At 54.1% G+C, this 12,039-nt stretch overlaps 1 protein-coding gene across 4 annotated transcripts in view; it reads left to right on the forward strand.

The window, feature by feature from the left end:
* The window catches only part of WDFY2 (WD repeat and FYVE domain containing 2), a 158,012-nt gene that overhangs the window by 117,529 nt on the left and 28,444 nt on the right, over positions 1–12,039 (forward strand). For 3 of the 4 annotated variants that reach the window (XM_041731088.1, XM_041731089.1, XM_041731091.1), the window contains exons 5-6: positions 2,982–3,132; positions 9,507–9,619. The exons of the other annotated variant lie outside the window; for it this stretch is intronic. In XM_041731088.1, the coding sequence (XP_041587022.1) occupies positions 2,982–3,132; positions 9,507–9,619 (264 nt within the window). The remainder of the gene's footprint in view (positions 1–2,981; positions 3,133–9,506; positions 9,620–12,039) is intronic. 4 annotated transcript variants of the gene reach the window in all.

The raw sequence follows: 12,039 nt of genomic DNA on the forward strand, positions 1-12,039 counted from the left end.
GATGCAAAAACTCTAAGCAAACCTTTGGTAAATCGGATTTAGCAGTATCTACATCAGGACCAAGCAAGGAGTATCCCAGGTTTATACGCAAAAGAAATGGAAGCGGGATTCAAACACATTTGCATACTATTGTGCATAACAGCATTTTCCACAGGAGTCATAAAATTGGAAACAACCAAAATGTCCACCGATGGATGAGTGGTTAAAATATGGTGCATCAATAAAATGAATTATTTTTTGGCCACAAAAAAGGGATGAAGTATTGATACATGGATGAACCTTGAAAACATGTTAAGTGAAAAAAACTAGACCTAAAGGACCACACTTTGTATGAATACATTTGCATGAAATGTCAAGAATAGGGGAGGGGCACCTGGGTGGCTCAGTTGCTTAAGCATCTGGCTTCAGGTCATGAACTTGGGGTCGAGCCCCCACCAGGCTCCCTGCTCGGCAGGGAATCTGCTTCTCCCTCTCTCTCTGCCCCCCCCCCCCCCCGTGCGGGTCTCTCTGTCTCTAATAAACAAATAATCTTCAAAAAAAGAATAGAGGAATTCATTGAGACGGAGCATAACTAGTGGTCGCCCAGGGATAGGGGAAGGGGAGTGGGGATGTGGGTTTCTTTTTGGGGTGACGAAAATGTTCTCTAAATGGAACATTTTTGCATGATGATTGTACAACAGTGTGAATATACGAGAAACCACTGAATTCTACACTCTAAGATGGTTTAATAAATGGTAACTCTTCCCTCAATAAACATTTAAAAAAAAAAATCAGTGATACTAAAACCGGAGACTTTACAAGAAAGGAAAACTGCAGACCAGTAACACTCATGAACTTAGATGTTGAGATCCTTTAAAAAATCCCAACAACATAAAGAAGCAAAAATCTAACAATATATAAAAGGAATTACACGCCCAAGACCGCGAGGGGATTTATCCCAGATTTAACGTTTGAAAATCAGTATAATCCATCACATCTCACAAAGACTAAAATAAAACGATGTGATCCTATCACGTGGCACAGAGAAAGCGTCTGATAAACTCGGACACGCACTCGTGGTAAGAACTCTGAGCGCCACGGGGTGAACGTCCTCGCCTTGGCAAACAGCCACGACATCCTACAGCCGACTTGGGGCCTAGCTGTGAGAAGCAAGATGCTGTCCCCGCGCCGCCAGCATTCCCAGTGGACGCGCGTCGCCAGGCTTCAGGCCCAGGTTCCTGGAGCTTCCTGGTGCGTGTGTACCGAGAGCGGCTTTCCCTTGGAGTCAAAGAGCTGCGCCCCCGTAGGAGCGTGTGCCCCGCGCCCGGGGATTTGTTTCTGTTTCCTCGGGAGGCCGAGGCAGCCGCACACGAGGGCCGAGGGCTGTAGGTCCAGCCTGGTCACCCATCGGTTGTGGGGTTTGGGGAAGTCACGCAGCTTTCGTGAGCCTCCCCCCCACCCACGTGATGGCAGCCCAGAGGGCTCCCCGGCCTGGCCCCGGGGCCACTGCCCTCCCCTCGGACTCAGAGAGTGATGAGAAGGAGCGGCAGGTGCTGGCGGCTGCTCTCCCCGGAGACCGACGCGGGAGGCGGACCCTGCGGGAGGCCCTTCTTACCATCGTAGAAGCGGTGCAGTCGGACACGCCGTGATCAGGACCTTCTCCAAGAAGTCGTGTCTCCGGAGTTAAAACATTTTGATCCCGATGGTGGCTGATGGTCTGACGGGCATGGACCACAGAGAAGCCGTCGTGTCACCGCTCTGGGCCCCTCCTGCGTCCCCGTAGGGTCTCCGGCTCCAGCTCTCTCAGTGTCAGGCATGTGGCAGAATGGCTCGTCCTGCGGGTGCTCGCCGGGGACCGCTGCTGCGGGGGCCAGGGCACAGGGGCCAGCCCGCAGCCGGGTTGGTCTGCGACGTGATGACGCTACCCACGTTTGCAGGGTCATCGCGGGGACCGAGTGAAGGAACCTGTCTCCGTGCTTGGCTCCTGTTCGACCCTCGGGAATCGGCTACTGTCCCTAGAGCTGCACCGGCCCATCCGCACTGACTTCATCTTCATGGCCAAGTGGGAAACGGATGTGTTCTCGGTCACGTCATCACAGTCCCGACAAGTCTGCTCTTGCCCACCAGACTGCCGGCTCCCGGGCGCAGGGCCAGTGAGGTCTGGGCTCGAGGGAATCCATCGTAGTTCATTCCCCTCAGCTCTGTTCAGCGGCCGTGGACCCCCCACCTCACCCTCTAGAAGTGTAGGAGAAGGAAGCAACTTTTTATGCATTTTATCCTCTAATTGGGAAGCCATCAGACCTTGGCCAGACTACTCAGCTTCATTGTGCCTCAGTTTACCCACATGTAAAATAGGGAGATAGAGTAGGTGACATGAACAGTTTCTTCTTTTAAAACAAAAAAAAGATTTTTCACTTATTCATTTGAGAGTGAGCGAGCGAGTGCACGTGCACAAGGGAGAGCACGAGCAGAGGGAGAGGGAGAGGCGGGGAGCCCGTGCGGGACTCAGTCCCAGGCCCCCGGGACCATGACCTGAGCCGAAGGCAGACGCTCCCCCGACCGGGCCACCCGGCGCCCTGAACCGTTCCTTGTAACCAAGCCGTGTGGTGCGGTGACCCTGCGGTGGCGCCCGTGTCGGAGCTGCCCGCCTTCCCACGGGCGTGTCCTCGGGCGCGAGGGGCAGTTCGCCCTCCTCCCCTGCATGTGATCGCTAACAGCAAACTCCTGGGGCTGCAGGACTGTGCTGCACCCGGAGGCCCAGGCCCCGTGGTGACGGGACAGTGGGTCGGGGCAGGCGGGAGGGCGGAGCCCGGGGAGCAGACGGGTGGTTCGAGACCTTGGGACCCTTGGGCCTGGCCCTCTCCGGGTGGGCCTCCGCCCCGCGTGAGCCCGTGGTCTGGGCCGTGCTGCTGCTGGGCCTGGGCCGGGGGGGGGGTGCTCTGTGCACCGCGCTCACCCCCTCCCCGTGCCCTCTGGGTTACTTTCTTGTCCTTGGTTTTTAGCGCACCAGAGCAGAGTGACGATGATCCTGTTTGTCCTGGAGCTGGAGTGGGTGCTGAGCACCGGGCAGGACAAGCTGTTCGCCTGGCACTGCTCCGAGAGTGCGCGGCGCCTGGGAGGCTACCGCACCAGTGCCGTGGCCTCGGGCCTGCAGTATCCTTTGCTGGACAAAAATCCCCTGGTGGGAGCTTAGCTGGTGACTCCTCTGTCAGGAAAAGTTGGGGTATGTGCACCTCGAGACACTGGCTGTATGTGCGGAGCTGCCCTGCAGCTCAGGGGCTCGTTGACGCGACGAATGCACACGTCCCGGAGGGTCTTCCCGGAGGCGGATCAGGGGGGTGATTTCCCCTCAAAGAACAGATCCCGCGGGGCAGGTCGAGGAGTGGCTGTGACACAGGCCTGATGCCAGACGGGGCGCCGCCCACTGTGCGAGCCTCAGGCGTCAGGAGCTCTGAACACGGAGATGCGAGTGGTTTCCGCGTGGACGGTAAGGCTGCGAGGAGCACGAGATGCCTGTGTGTCCTCGGGTATTCCTGGAGAGGCCGCCGGGCAGGACCAGACGAGGCCGGCCGGCATCCACAGGCCGCGGTGCAGGCCCCCGGGGGGGCGGGGATGCTGGCCGTGACCCCCAGGTGTCCGGGACCCCTCCGCCCGGGCCAGCACTGCTCCACCCGCTGGTCCTCCCGCCTGGCCAGCGGGGCTCCGGCAGGCACGATGCGGCGCCGCCACCACGGGGTGAGGAGGGACGGGCCTGGCTGCCGGTTTGCCAAGCAGAGAACCCCCATCCGCCGTCCGCCGTGCGAGTAGAGGGAACCTGCGGCCACTGGTCAGCAGCAGGGGAGGAAGGAGCAAGGTTGCTCTCGGGTGCTCGCTTCAGATTGCAGCGATTCTCCCAGCGACAGGGCTGTGCTGGGTCCTTGCAGACCGTAGCTGTGCGCGTGTGCGTGTGCGTGTGCGCACGTCGGCCCTGGTCACGGCCCTGTCCTCTCCTTTCCCGCCCTGGAAGAGCAAGATGAAGGAACAAAGACCGGCCGCTGTGGAGGCTGTACAAGTGGCACCTCGCAGGCCAGAGACGGGGGCGGGGGCGGGCGGGGGCCAGTGGAGCCCAGCCTCGGGCCGGGGCGGAATCGCTTGGCCGCCGCGTGGGCAGATGCGGACTCCCTGCTGGCGTGGCCCGGGCCAGCGCCTCGTCCCCCGGCGGGCCAGCTAAGGCCACACGGGGCCGTGCCCTCGCCGCACCGCCCAGCTGCAGAGTCAGCAGGTGCCCCCCCCCGGGTCGCGGCCTCGGCCGCCGTCCACCCCGTCACCCTGTCCCCCCCGCGGACCGCAGCGCCCAGCGGCCGTGTCCTCATGCTTCGTACACTGGCTTCCGTGTCACTAGCCACGCCAAGGACCCAGGAAACAGGCAGCTCTTGCCCTTACGAAGTTCACTTTTTAAACTCTCGGAAAATGGACACGGGACAGCAGCGCCAGGGCCCAAGTCCTGAGTGGCGGCCTCTGGCTCCCCCGGCGTGGGCTGCGGGTTCCCAGCGGAGCCCCGTAGCGGGAGCCCCGAGCCCCTGCGTGCACCCGAAAGCGGCGGCGGCCGGCAGTGTCGGGGGCCGTGGGCCTGGCCCGGCCGCGTGGAGCCGCGTGTGTACCGCAGGGGCAGCCCCTCCCGGAGGCCCACGGCCCAGCTCTGTCGGGCCCTCCCCGGCCTGGGGACGGCCCCCTGCCCCCGTCTCCCGGGCCCCTTCCTGGCGCTGCGGGAGCGGGTAGCGTCCCCGGGCCGGGGCCTCCTGGGAGCTGTCACAGCCTAACGTGCCCGGGCGATGTGGCGCTCACACGAAAGTCCAGTTTTTATTTTTGTTTTATTTTTTTAGATCTTACTGGAACTCAGTTTGCCAACACACAGTACAGCCCCTGGTGTTCATCTCACCGCGTGCCCTCCTCGGTGGCCGTCACCCGGTGTCCCCATCCCGCCGCCCCCCCCCGCCCCCCTTTGTTAAACCCGTTTTTTCACGGGAACCCTCTACGTCATGTCTTTCCTCTTTTTTCTGCCACTTTCCATACTTACAGGTTTCTTAGGGGAAGGTGTTGGAATAACACCAGTTTCTCTTCCTAGTGGACGCTGTTGGCGTCACACACACGAAGTGGCCTGAGACCAACCACCTCTCCCGTCTCCATCTCGAACCGTCGTTCATCCAAGTCAGTGATGCAGGGGAATCGGCCTGTTTTCCTCTTCGTTCGGGTATCGAACGGGAGAAGTTCGTGTGCCGTGAAAATAGCCAAAATTGAAGTAGAGAGAGAGAGAGAAAGACCAAGGGACTGACGCTTCAGAGATTTAATTTCCAAACAACCTCAGAGTCTTTGGTTGCTGTGGCTGAAGGTCTGGAGCTTCAGGGGCGAAGTGAGCGACAGGACTGAGCAGTAATCGGGCGGACGGCGGGGGGGGGGGACGGGGGGGGACGGGGCCCCCACTCGCAGCTCCCGAGGGTTCTGCCCGGGGCTTCTCCGCTCACTGTCGGGACGATCACTAGAGGTAAAAGCAGAAAGACCACGTTGTCCATTGTCAGTGTGGAGACCAGGGCTCGGGAGGGTGAAGGGACCTGCTCCAGGTCACAACCGCGCCGCCCTGGGATGCGGGTGGGTGTTGGGAAATAGACCTGGTTTCCCTCCCCCTTCACGGGCCAGTATTTAAATTGTGAACACTTCGGCCTCCCCTTTGGTCTCGTCACGTGACCGTGTTTCCATCGCGTTTCTCCTGCTTCTGCGCGGTTTAGGGAGTCCTCGTTTTAAGCCGTTATTCACATTCAGGATATTTCCAAGACGTCCCCCTACCTAGTACAAGGTCTTTTCACCAAGACGTCTCTCAGGTCTGCTCATATTCAGGGCAAGGTACTGGAAGGCTATTCAGGTTATCTTGATTTTTGTATTTCCTCATCTCACCCTTAATGCCAGTCACTGGCTTTGAGGCTGTATGATTTTATCTCCGCTCCCTTTCAAATAGCTCTTGTTTGCATTTGTACTTCTTTAGGAGAATACTAGTACTTACCTGCCATCATAAAGACTGGTCGGTGTCAGAGTGCACTTGTTTCGTCATCTGCGTTCTTAGAATCAATCTATAGGTAAATGTAGCAGGTGATCTTACTCCATGTAAAGCTAAATACTGTTATGTGAGCATATATATATGTGACAGCTTGTTTGGAGGGTATAACCTCTCTGCTGTCCATGAGACTGAAAGAATTTGTGATGCCTTGTTCTCCTTTACTTTAAAAAAAAAAAAGTTTTATTATGAAAATGTTCAAGACATGCACCAAGTGGAGAAGAGGCTATAATGGATGCTCCCGTACTCATCAGACCCAGCGTTGATTCTTCTGTCTTTCTGGCTCGCTCGCTCGCTCGCTCTCCCCCTGGAGTATTCAGAAACAAACCTCAGACCTCACGTCATGTGACCCTTACGTACCTCACCACGGAAGAATACAGAACTTCTCGGCAATCACAATGCTATTGTTACTCTTAAAAATGTATAACCACTACGCGATAGTGTAGAATGATCGATCCATGTTCACATGTATCACTTACTGGCTTTTTGCAGTGAGTCTGTTGAAATCGGGTCCAGATCCACTTCACACGCTGAACGTGGTTGTCACGCCTGGGGTCCCCCCCAGTCCGGAGCAGTGATCTCCTCCTCCTCCTTCCTGAGCGTCTGTACGGTGTCGGAGGCACCGAGGCTGTGTTCCCGGGGGCAGCCCTGTTCCTAGTGATCTCCCCGTCCTTGTGCTGTCGTTTCGCTGGTTCCACCTGCGCCTCTGCCATGTGTTCTTGGGAGCCGAGAGCTGCCTCTCGAGGTCTTGATTCAGTGCAGAGTCAGCTTCAGGTGAGCACCCTTGGTTGCCTCGCAGCAGGAGGCGCATCGTGGCAGGTCGTCACCCTTCCGGGGATGCCCAGCTTGATCCGTGTTGCCGGTGGTGACCGCGAGGTGCCTGCAGTGCTGGCCTCCGCATCAGCCCTGCATTTAGTCCTTTCCCCTGAACCGGTTCTTTCACGGGCATTGCAAAAATGGCAATTTTGTCACCATTTTCCCCCACATATTAACATACGTGGAATGCTTCCATACAGTGGAACTTCCCCCTCATTAGCTTGAGCTACGTGGTTACCCTGAGCTACAGTCAGTTTGGCAAAAGCAACAGAAGTTCTGATTTCTCTTTAATTGCTCATTTTCCAAGTAGAGATTCAGCACCCTGGTTACTCCGATAGGTGTCTTTTTTTTTTTTTCTTTTTGAGCATTATTATAAACTCTGACTTTAAAAACAACACATTAGTAGATTTCAGGAACTTGCCTTTTTTGAATGCTAATATTGTCCCATCTTTGGCCAATAAGAGCCCCACCACGTTGGCTCCAGTGTCTGGATGTAACCGCACTTGCCTTTGAGCGCTTCCTTGCTCTGGCGCGTCTGAAGCTTCCCTTGTCCCTTTCCGCCCCCGTCCTGAATCAGCCGCTTCCCTCGGGGAGCGGTGTTCCGAGCTGGCTAGGAAACAGACGTGTGTGTATCCCTGAGAAGAAACTAAATCACTGACTCATGTAATGAATTCAGATTTAACATAACAGGGTTCTAACTTCATTTTTGTATTTGGTTCTTTTGTCTTGGGCTGGAAATTATGGCTCGTGAAACGTTAACATACCCGTTTTATGCTACGTTATGTCTAAGCTGTTCCAGAATGATAATCGCAGCATGATAGCAACAAGGCTACGGAGTGAGATTTCTCTGCAGTTCTTTTTGTCCTTAGAATATATCCTCCCGAGGATGGACAGTTGAAAAGCGTTTCATGCAAGTGAAAAGTCACTTGAAACAATTCTGTTAACTATGGCTTTACCACCAACTCGATAGTTAGGTTCACTCACTTTACTTTGTTGTCACTTTGGGGGATTTTTTTCCCTTTAATTTTGTATATGTTTTTAATAAGTAAAATAATGACATGATTCCAGAGCTTCATTTAGTAAAATAAGCACACGCATGCACACACATGCACACGCATGCACACACATGCACACGCACATGCTTCCGTTGCCCTCCCTTTCTCAGGCGAAGATCGTGTAGCTCATAAACTCTTAATGTACCTTGGCTTGTTTTCGCCACTTAATAATATGCCCCGGAAATTCCCCCACGATGGTGAGCTTATGAGCTTAGGATCTTTTCCCCTAGTACCGCATGGATATATCCTAGTTAATTCCGTAAGTCCCCTTTTGATGGAGGCCTCTTGCTGTTTTCAAACTTGAGCCATCTAAAATAACATGGAGTGAAGAGCCTCGGGCGTGCCCTCGTCTGTCCTCCGGCCGGTGTATCTCTGGACAGATCTCCAGGTTCGCCAGGTGTCCTCAACCGGGGAAGCCCCTAGAGACTCCGGAGTGTGCCTTAGGCTTTCGCTGCAGGCTGGTCACGTAGGCAGCCTCTCTCTGACCCTCACATGCACCGGAATTCCAGACTGAGAGGAAAGCAGGTATTTGGCGTGAACCATGTCACGTGTACAGCCCGGGCGGAGGGAGCCACTCTCGTCCGTCGAAGGTGGGACCCTCCTGGAATCCCGGTGGCCCGACCCCACGTCGCCCCGTGGGCAGCCTTCTTCCCAAGCCTGGCGGTCGGGCCCGTTTCTCACGTGCTCAGTCTTCATCTTCATTTCTTCCTGAACTGTGTGTTCATACGTGTTGCCCTTGGTTCTGTTCGGCCTGTGGTTGCTTTCCTCCTGATGGTTCTTTTTGTGTTGGGGGCCTGGGCCTCTTGTGACATGGGTCGCAGATATTTTTTCCAGTGTGTCTTTTGGCTTTGCTGATGGTGTGTTTGTTACGTACGTTTTTGAGTAGTGCGTAGCGTTTCCCACTCCAAGGTTATAAAGGACTCTCCCTTCCAGAACTCAGAGTTGTCATGTTTTACACTTAGATCCTTAATCCATTTGCAGTCCATCCTGATATAGAACGTGAAACACAGATCCTGTTTTGTTTTTCCAAATGCCTATCCAGTTTATGCCAACATTTTTTTTTTTTTAACCCATCTCTTCCTTACTCATTTGAAGAGCCACCCTTATCAGACGTGCTCTGGGGTCTGTTCCTAGACCTGCCGTCTCGTCCCATGGGCCTGTGTCTGTTCAGGCACCAATACCGCACTTCTGATTACAGAGATTTCGTGACGTGTTCCACTTCTCCCCTGTCACATAGTGTGATCGTTCTTATTTTCACAATGTTCCTGGCTCTTTTTATTTTTTTATGTGGACTTAGACTTCCCTAGCCCTAAGGGGGGAAAAAATGCTGGTATGTTTATAGGGATTGTATTAAATTTGTAAGTTCATGTTGTAAGGAGTGACATCATTCCCGCGTTGAGTCTTACCGTCCCATGGTACTGCATCTTTCACTTTGTTTTGTCTACTTTTTGTATCTTCCAGCGTTACGGCCAAGCTGTCTTCATACGAGATTTGCACGTTTCTTGGTTTCATTTATTTGTTTATGTAAATCCATCAATTCTGAGAAATGATCCTTAATGTTTACATGATAGATTTGATGTTGAAACCCGGCATGTGTTTATTGGTGACCAGTCAGGCCAAGTGACCATCCTCACACTGGAGCAAGACACCTGCACCCTGGTCACGGCATTCAGAGGACATACAGGTGGGACTGGAAGCAGAACCTCCACGCGCCGCTCTCACAGGGACCTGTCACCTGCCGTGTGGTCTGGCATCACGATCCGTGTTGTCAAAGCGACACAGAACGGTGTGCACGGACCACGCTTCCGGAATGGCGCAGTAACGTAGAATGTCAGAGATTGTCTGGAATTTTCAGTGCAGACAAAAGAGGAATCAGCCTCTTTTCAAAAGGTTGGAGATTTGGTTCTCTGTCACGTCGCACTGGAGGAAGCCAGTGTTGGCACATGTGTTGATGAGACGTGGTTTGAGACCATGTGGCAACCGCACAAACCTCAGAAGGCCAAAAAGACAGCTGCCTCAGTCTGCCCTTTCCACCCTTGGGGTGAGAAGATGGTGTGCGAGACAGACTCCCCCGCTTCTCAGACAAGTGAAATAAAAAAAAAAAAAGAGCTCATTGTGGGTAGCGAGGCTTCATAAAAAGGTCCAGTTCTTTTTTAACTTCCTTCTGGGCTCTTCTCAGTGTAAAACCCAAAGCCCCCTTTATTATTCAGGATTTGTTGGTTGGGGAGGGAGTAGGATCTGCTCAGGATCATGTAAGGAAGGTAACAAAACATCCATGCTTAGCCTCTGAAACGCTGGAATAGATGATAATGACTCGTCTTTACTAGTGTGTCTAACATGTAATGTTGACCCTGGGAAATGAGTCACTGCCTGTTTTCATGGTTCTTAATGGGCTTTTTATGTCTCCCACAGATTACCAACCTATGACTTAGCACAGAGCAAGGTTCATACTGAGTTTAGATGGCGTATGAGAGCATAAGTAGGTGAATCAGGGTGTAAAATGGGTTAGTACCTAGACCATGAGGGATTTCCTCAAGGGGGAGAAAGGAATGCAGTAAAGAGGAAATTGAATCCAGCGGAAAGGGGTCGTAAAAGATCATCCTAATTATCTGTGTTTTCTGGGAAGAAGAACACACAGAAGCTTCCCCCGTAGACAGGACCCAGGTCTTTCCCGATTGGATTTCTCTTCTTAGCCACCGACACCCCGGCGAAGCCTGGCCTGGGAGGGACCCAGAACTGTCCACGTCAGGAGCCTGGCACTTCGGTGTTTCTCTGCTCACGCGAGTCTCCTCGTCTTTCAGTTTTTTAAATCCTGCCTCCAGCTCTGTTTGCTCTTGTCTTTGTTGACCAGTCGGTCCCTGATCCTTCATCCCCGGTCTGCGCTTGGTGGACGGTCTGCTTGAGAGTCTCTCCCTCCCTCCCCTCTGCCCTTCCTCCCCCCCCCCCCTAAAATAAATAAATCTTCTAAAAAATATTCTTTTGGGGCCCCGGGCTGGCTCAGTGGTTGAGTATCTGCCTTTGGCCCAGGGTGTGACCCCGGGGTCCCTGGATCGAGTCCCGCGTTGGGCTCCCTGCATGGAGCCTGCTTCTCCCTCTGCCTGGGTCCCTGCCTCTCTCTATGTCTCATGAATAAGTAAATCTTTAAAAAAAAAAATAGTCTTTTTCTTGCCCCCCTGTAGTCTTCCCCAACAAACACACTTTCTCTCTCCTGTCCTCCTCTGGTGCTCCTGCCTCACTGGGAGTCCCCAGGGCTGATTCTCCTGGGATCTGCACATCAAAGCTACGCCCTTTGTCTCCCTTTTGACTGACTCCCTCTTCTCAGTGCATTAACATGCATAAGCATCTCGGCTTTCTGTTCAACAAACAGACCCCTCTCCGTCCTGGGCCCTGTTGTAGCAGTTTTCATCTTATTCTCTTAGTAGCAGTGCTTTTTTTCTTTTTTTAAATCATAGTACAATGTACAGAAAGAAAATTCACCATTTTAATCGTCTTTAAGCATGTGGCTCAGGGGCCTCCAGAACACTCAGATCACCACCATCCGTCTACACAACATTTCTGACGTGTCACACTGAAACTCGGCCCCCATCAAGCCCTGAGTCCCACTCGCCTCCCCCGGCCCCTGCCAACCCCGGGTCTCCTGTCTGTCTCGGACTTGACCTGCTCGGGGGACCTCGCAGTCGGGGGAGCGCAGTCGGCGGCTCCCTTCAATGGGCGTAATTTCTTCGTGTCCTAGCAAACAGCACAGCCTCTTAAAGGAATATCACTTGCCAGCTGCTGCGAAGTCTTCCCCTGTCCTTTGCCCTCGTCCCGCCCGCAGTGTGGCTTGTCTGCTGCTCCACCGTGGCCAGGGACCCGCTGGTTGCCAGATCCTCTGTCGTGCTTCACCTTTCCGCCGCGTTTTACAACGTGGCCACTCCTGGCTTGTAGCAGCCCTCCCTTTGGCTTCCGTGACACCTTCTCTTCTAGTTTTCTTTTCTTTTGAAGTCTTTATTGGAGGGAGGGAGACAGAGAGGGAGGGAGAACGTGCACAAGCAGGGGGAGCAGCAGAGGCAGAGGGAGAAGCAGACCCCGCTGAGCAGGGAACCCGATGTGGACTCGATCCCG

The sequence above is a fragment of the Vulpes lagopus genome, chromosome 16 (assembly GCF_018345385.1).
Source record: "Vulpes lagopus strain Blue_001 chromosome 16, ASM1834538v1, whole genome shotgun sequence".
Taxonomy (NCBI): domain Eukaryota; kingdom Metazoa; phylum Chordata; class Mammalia; order Carnivora; family Canidae; genus Vulpes; species Vulpes lagopus.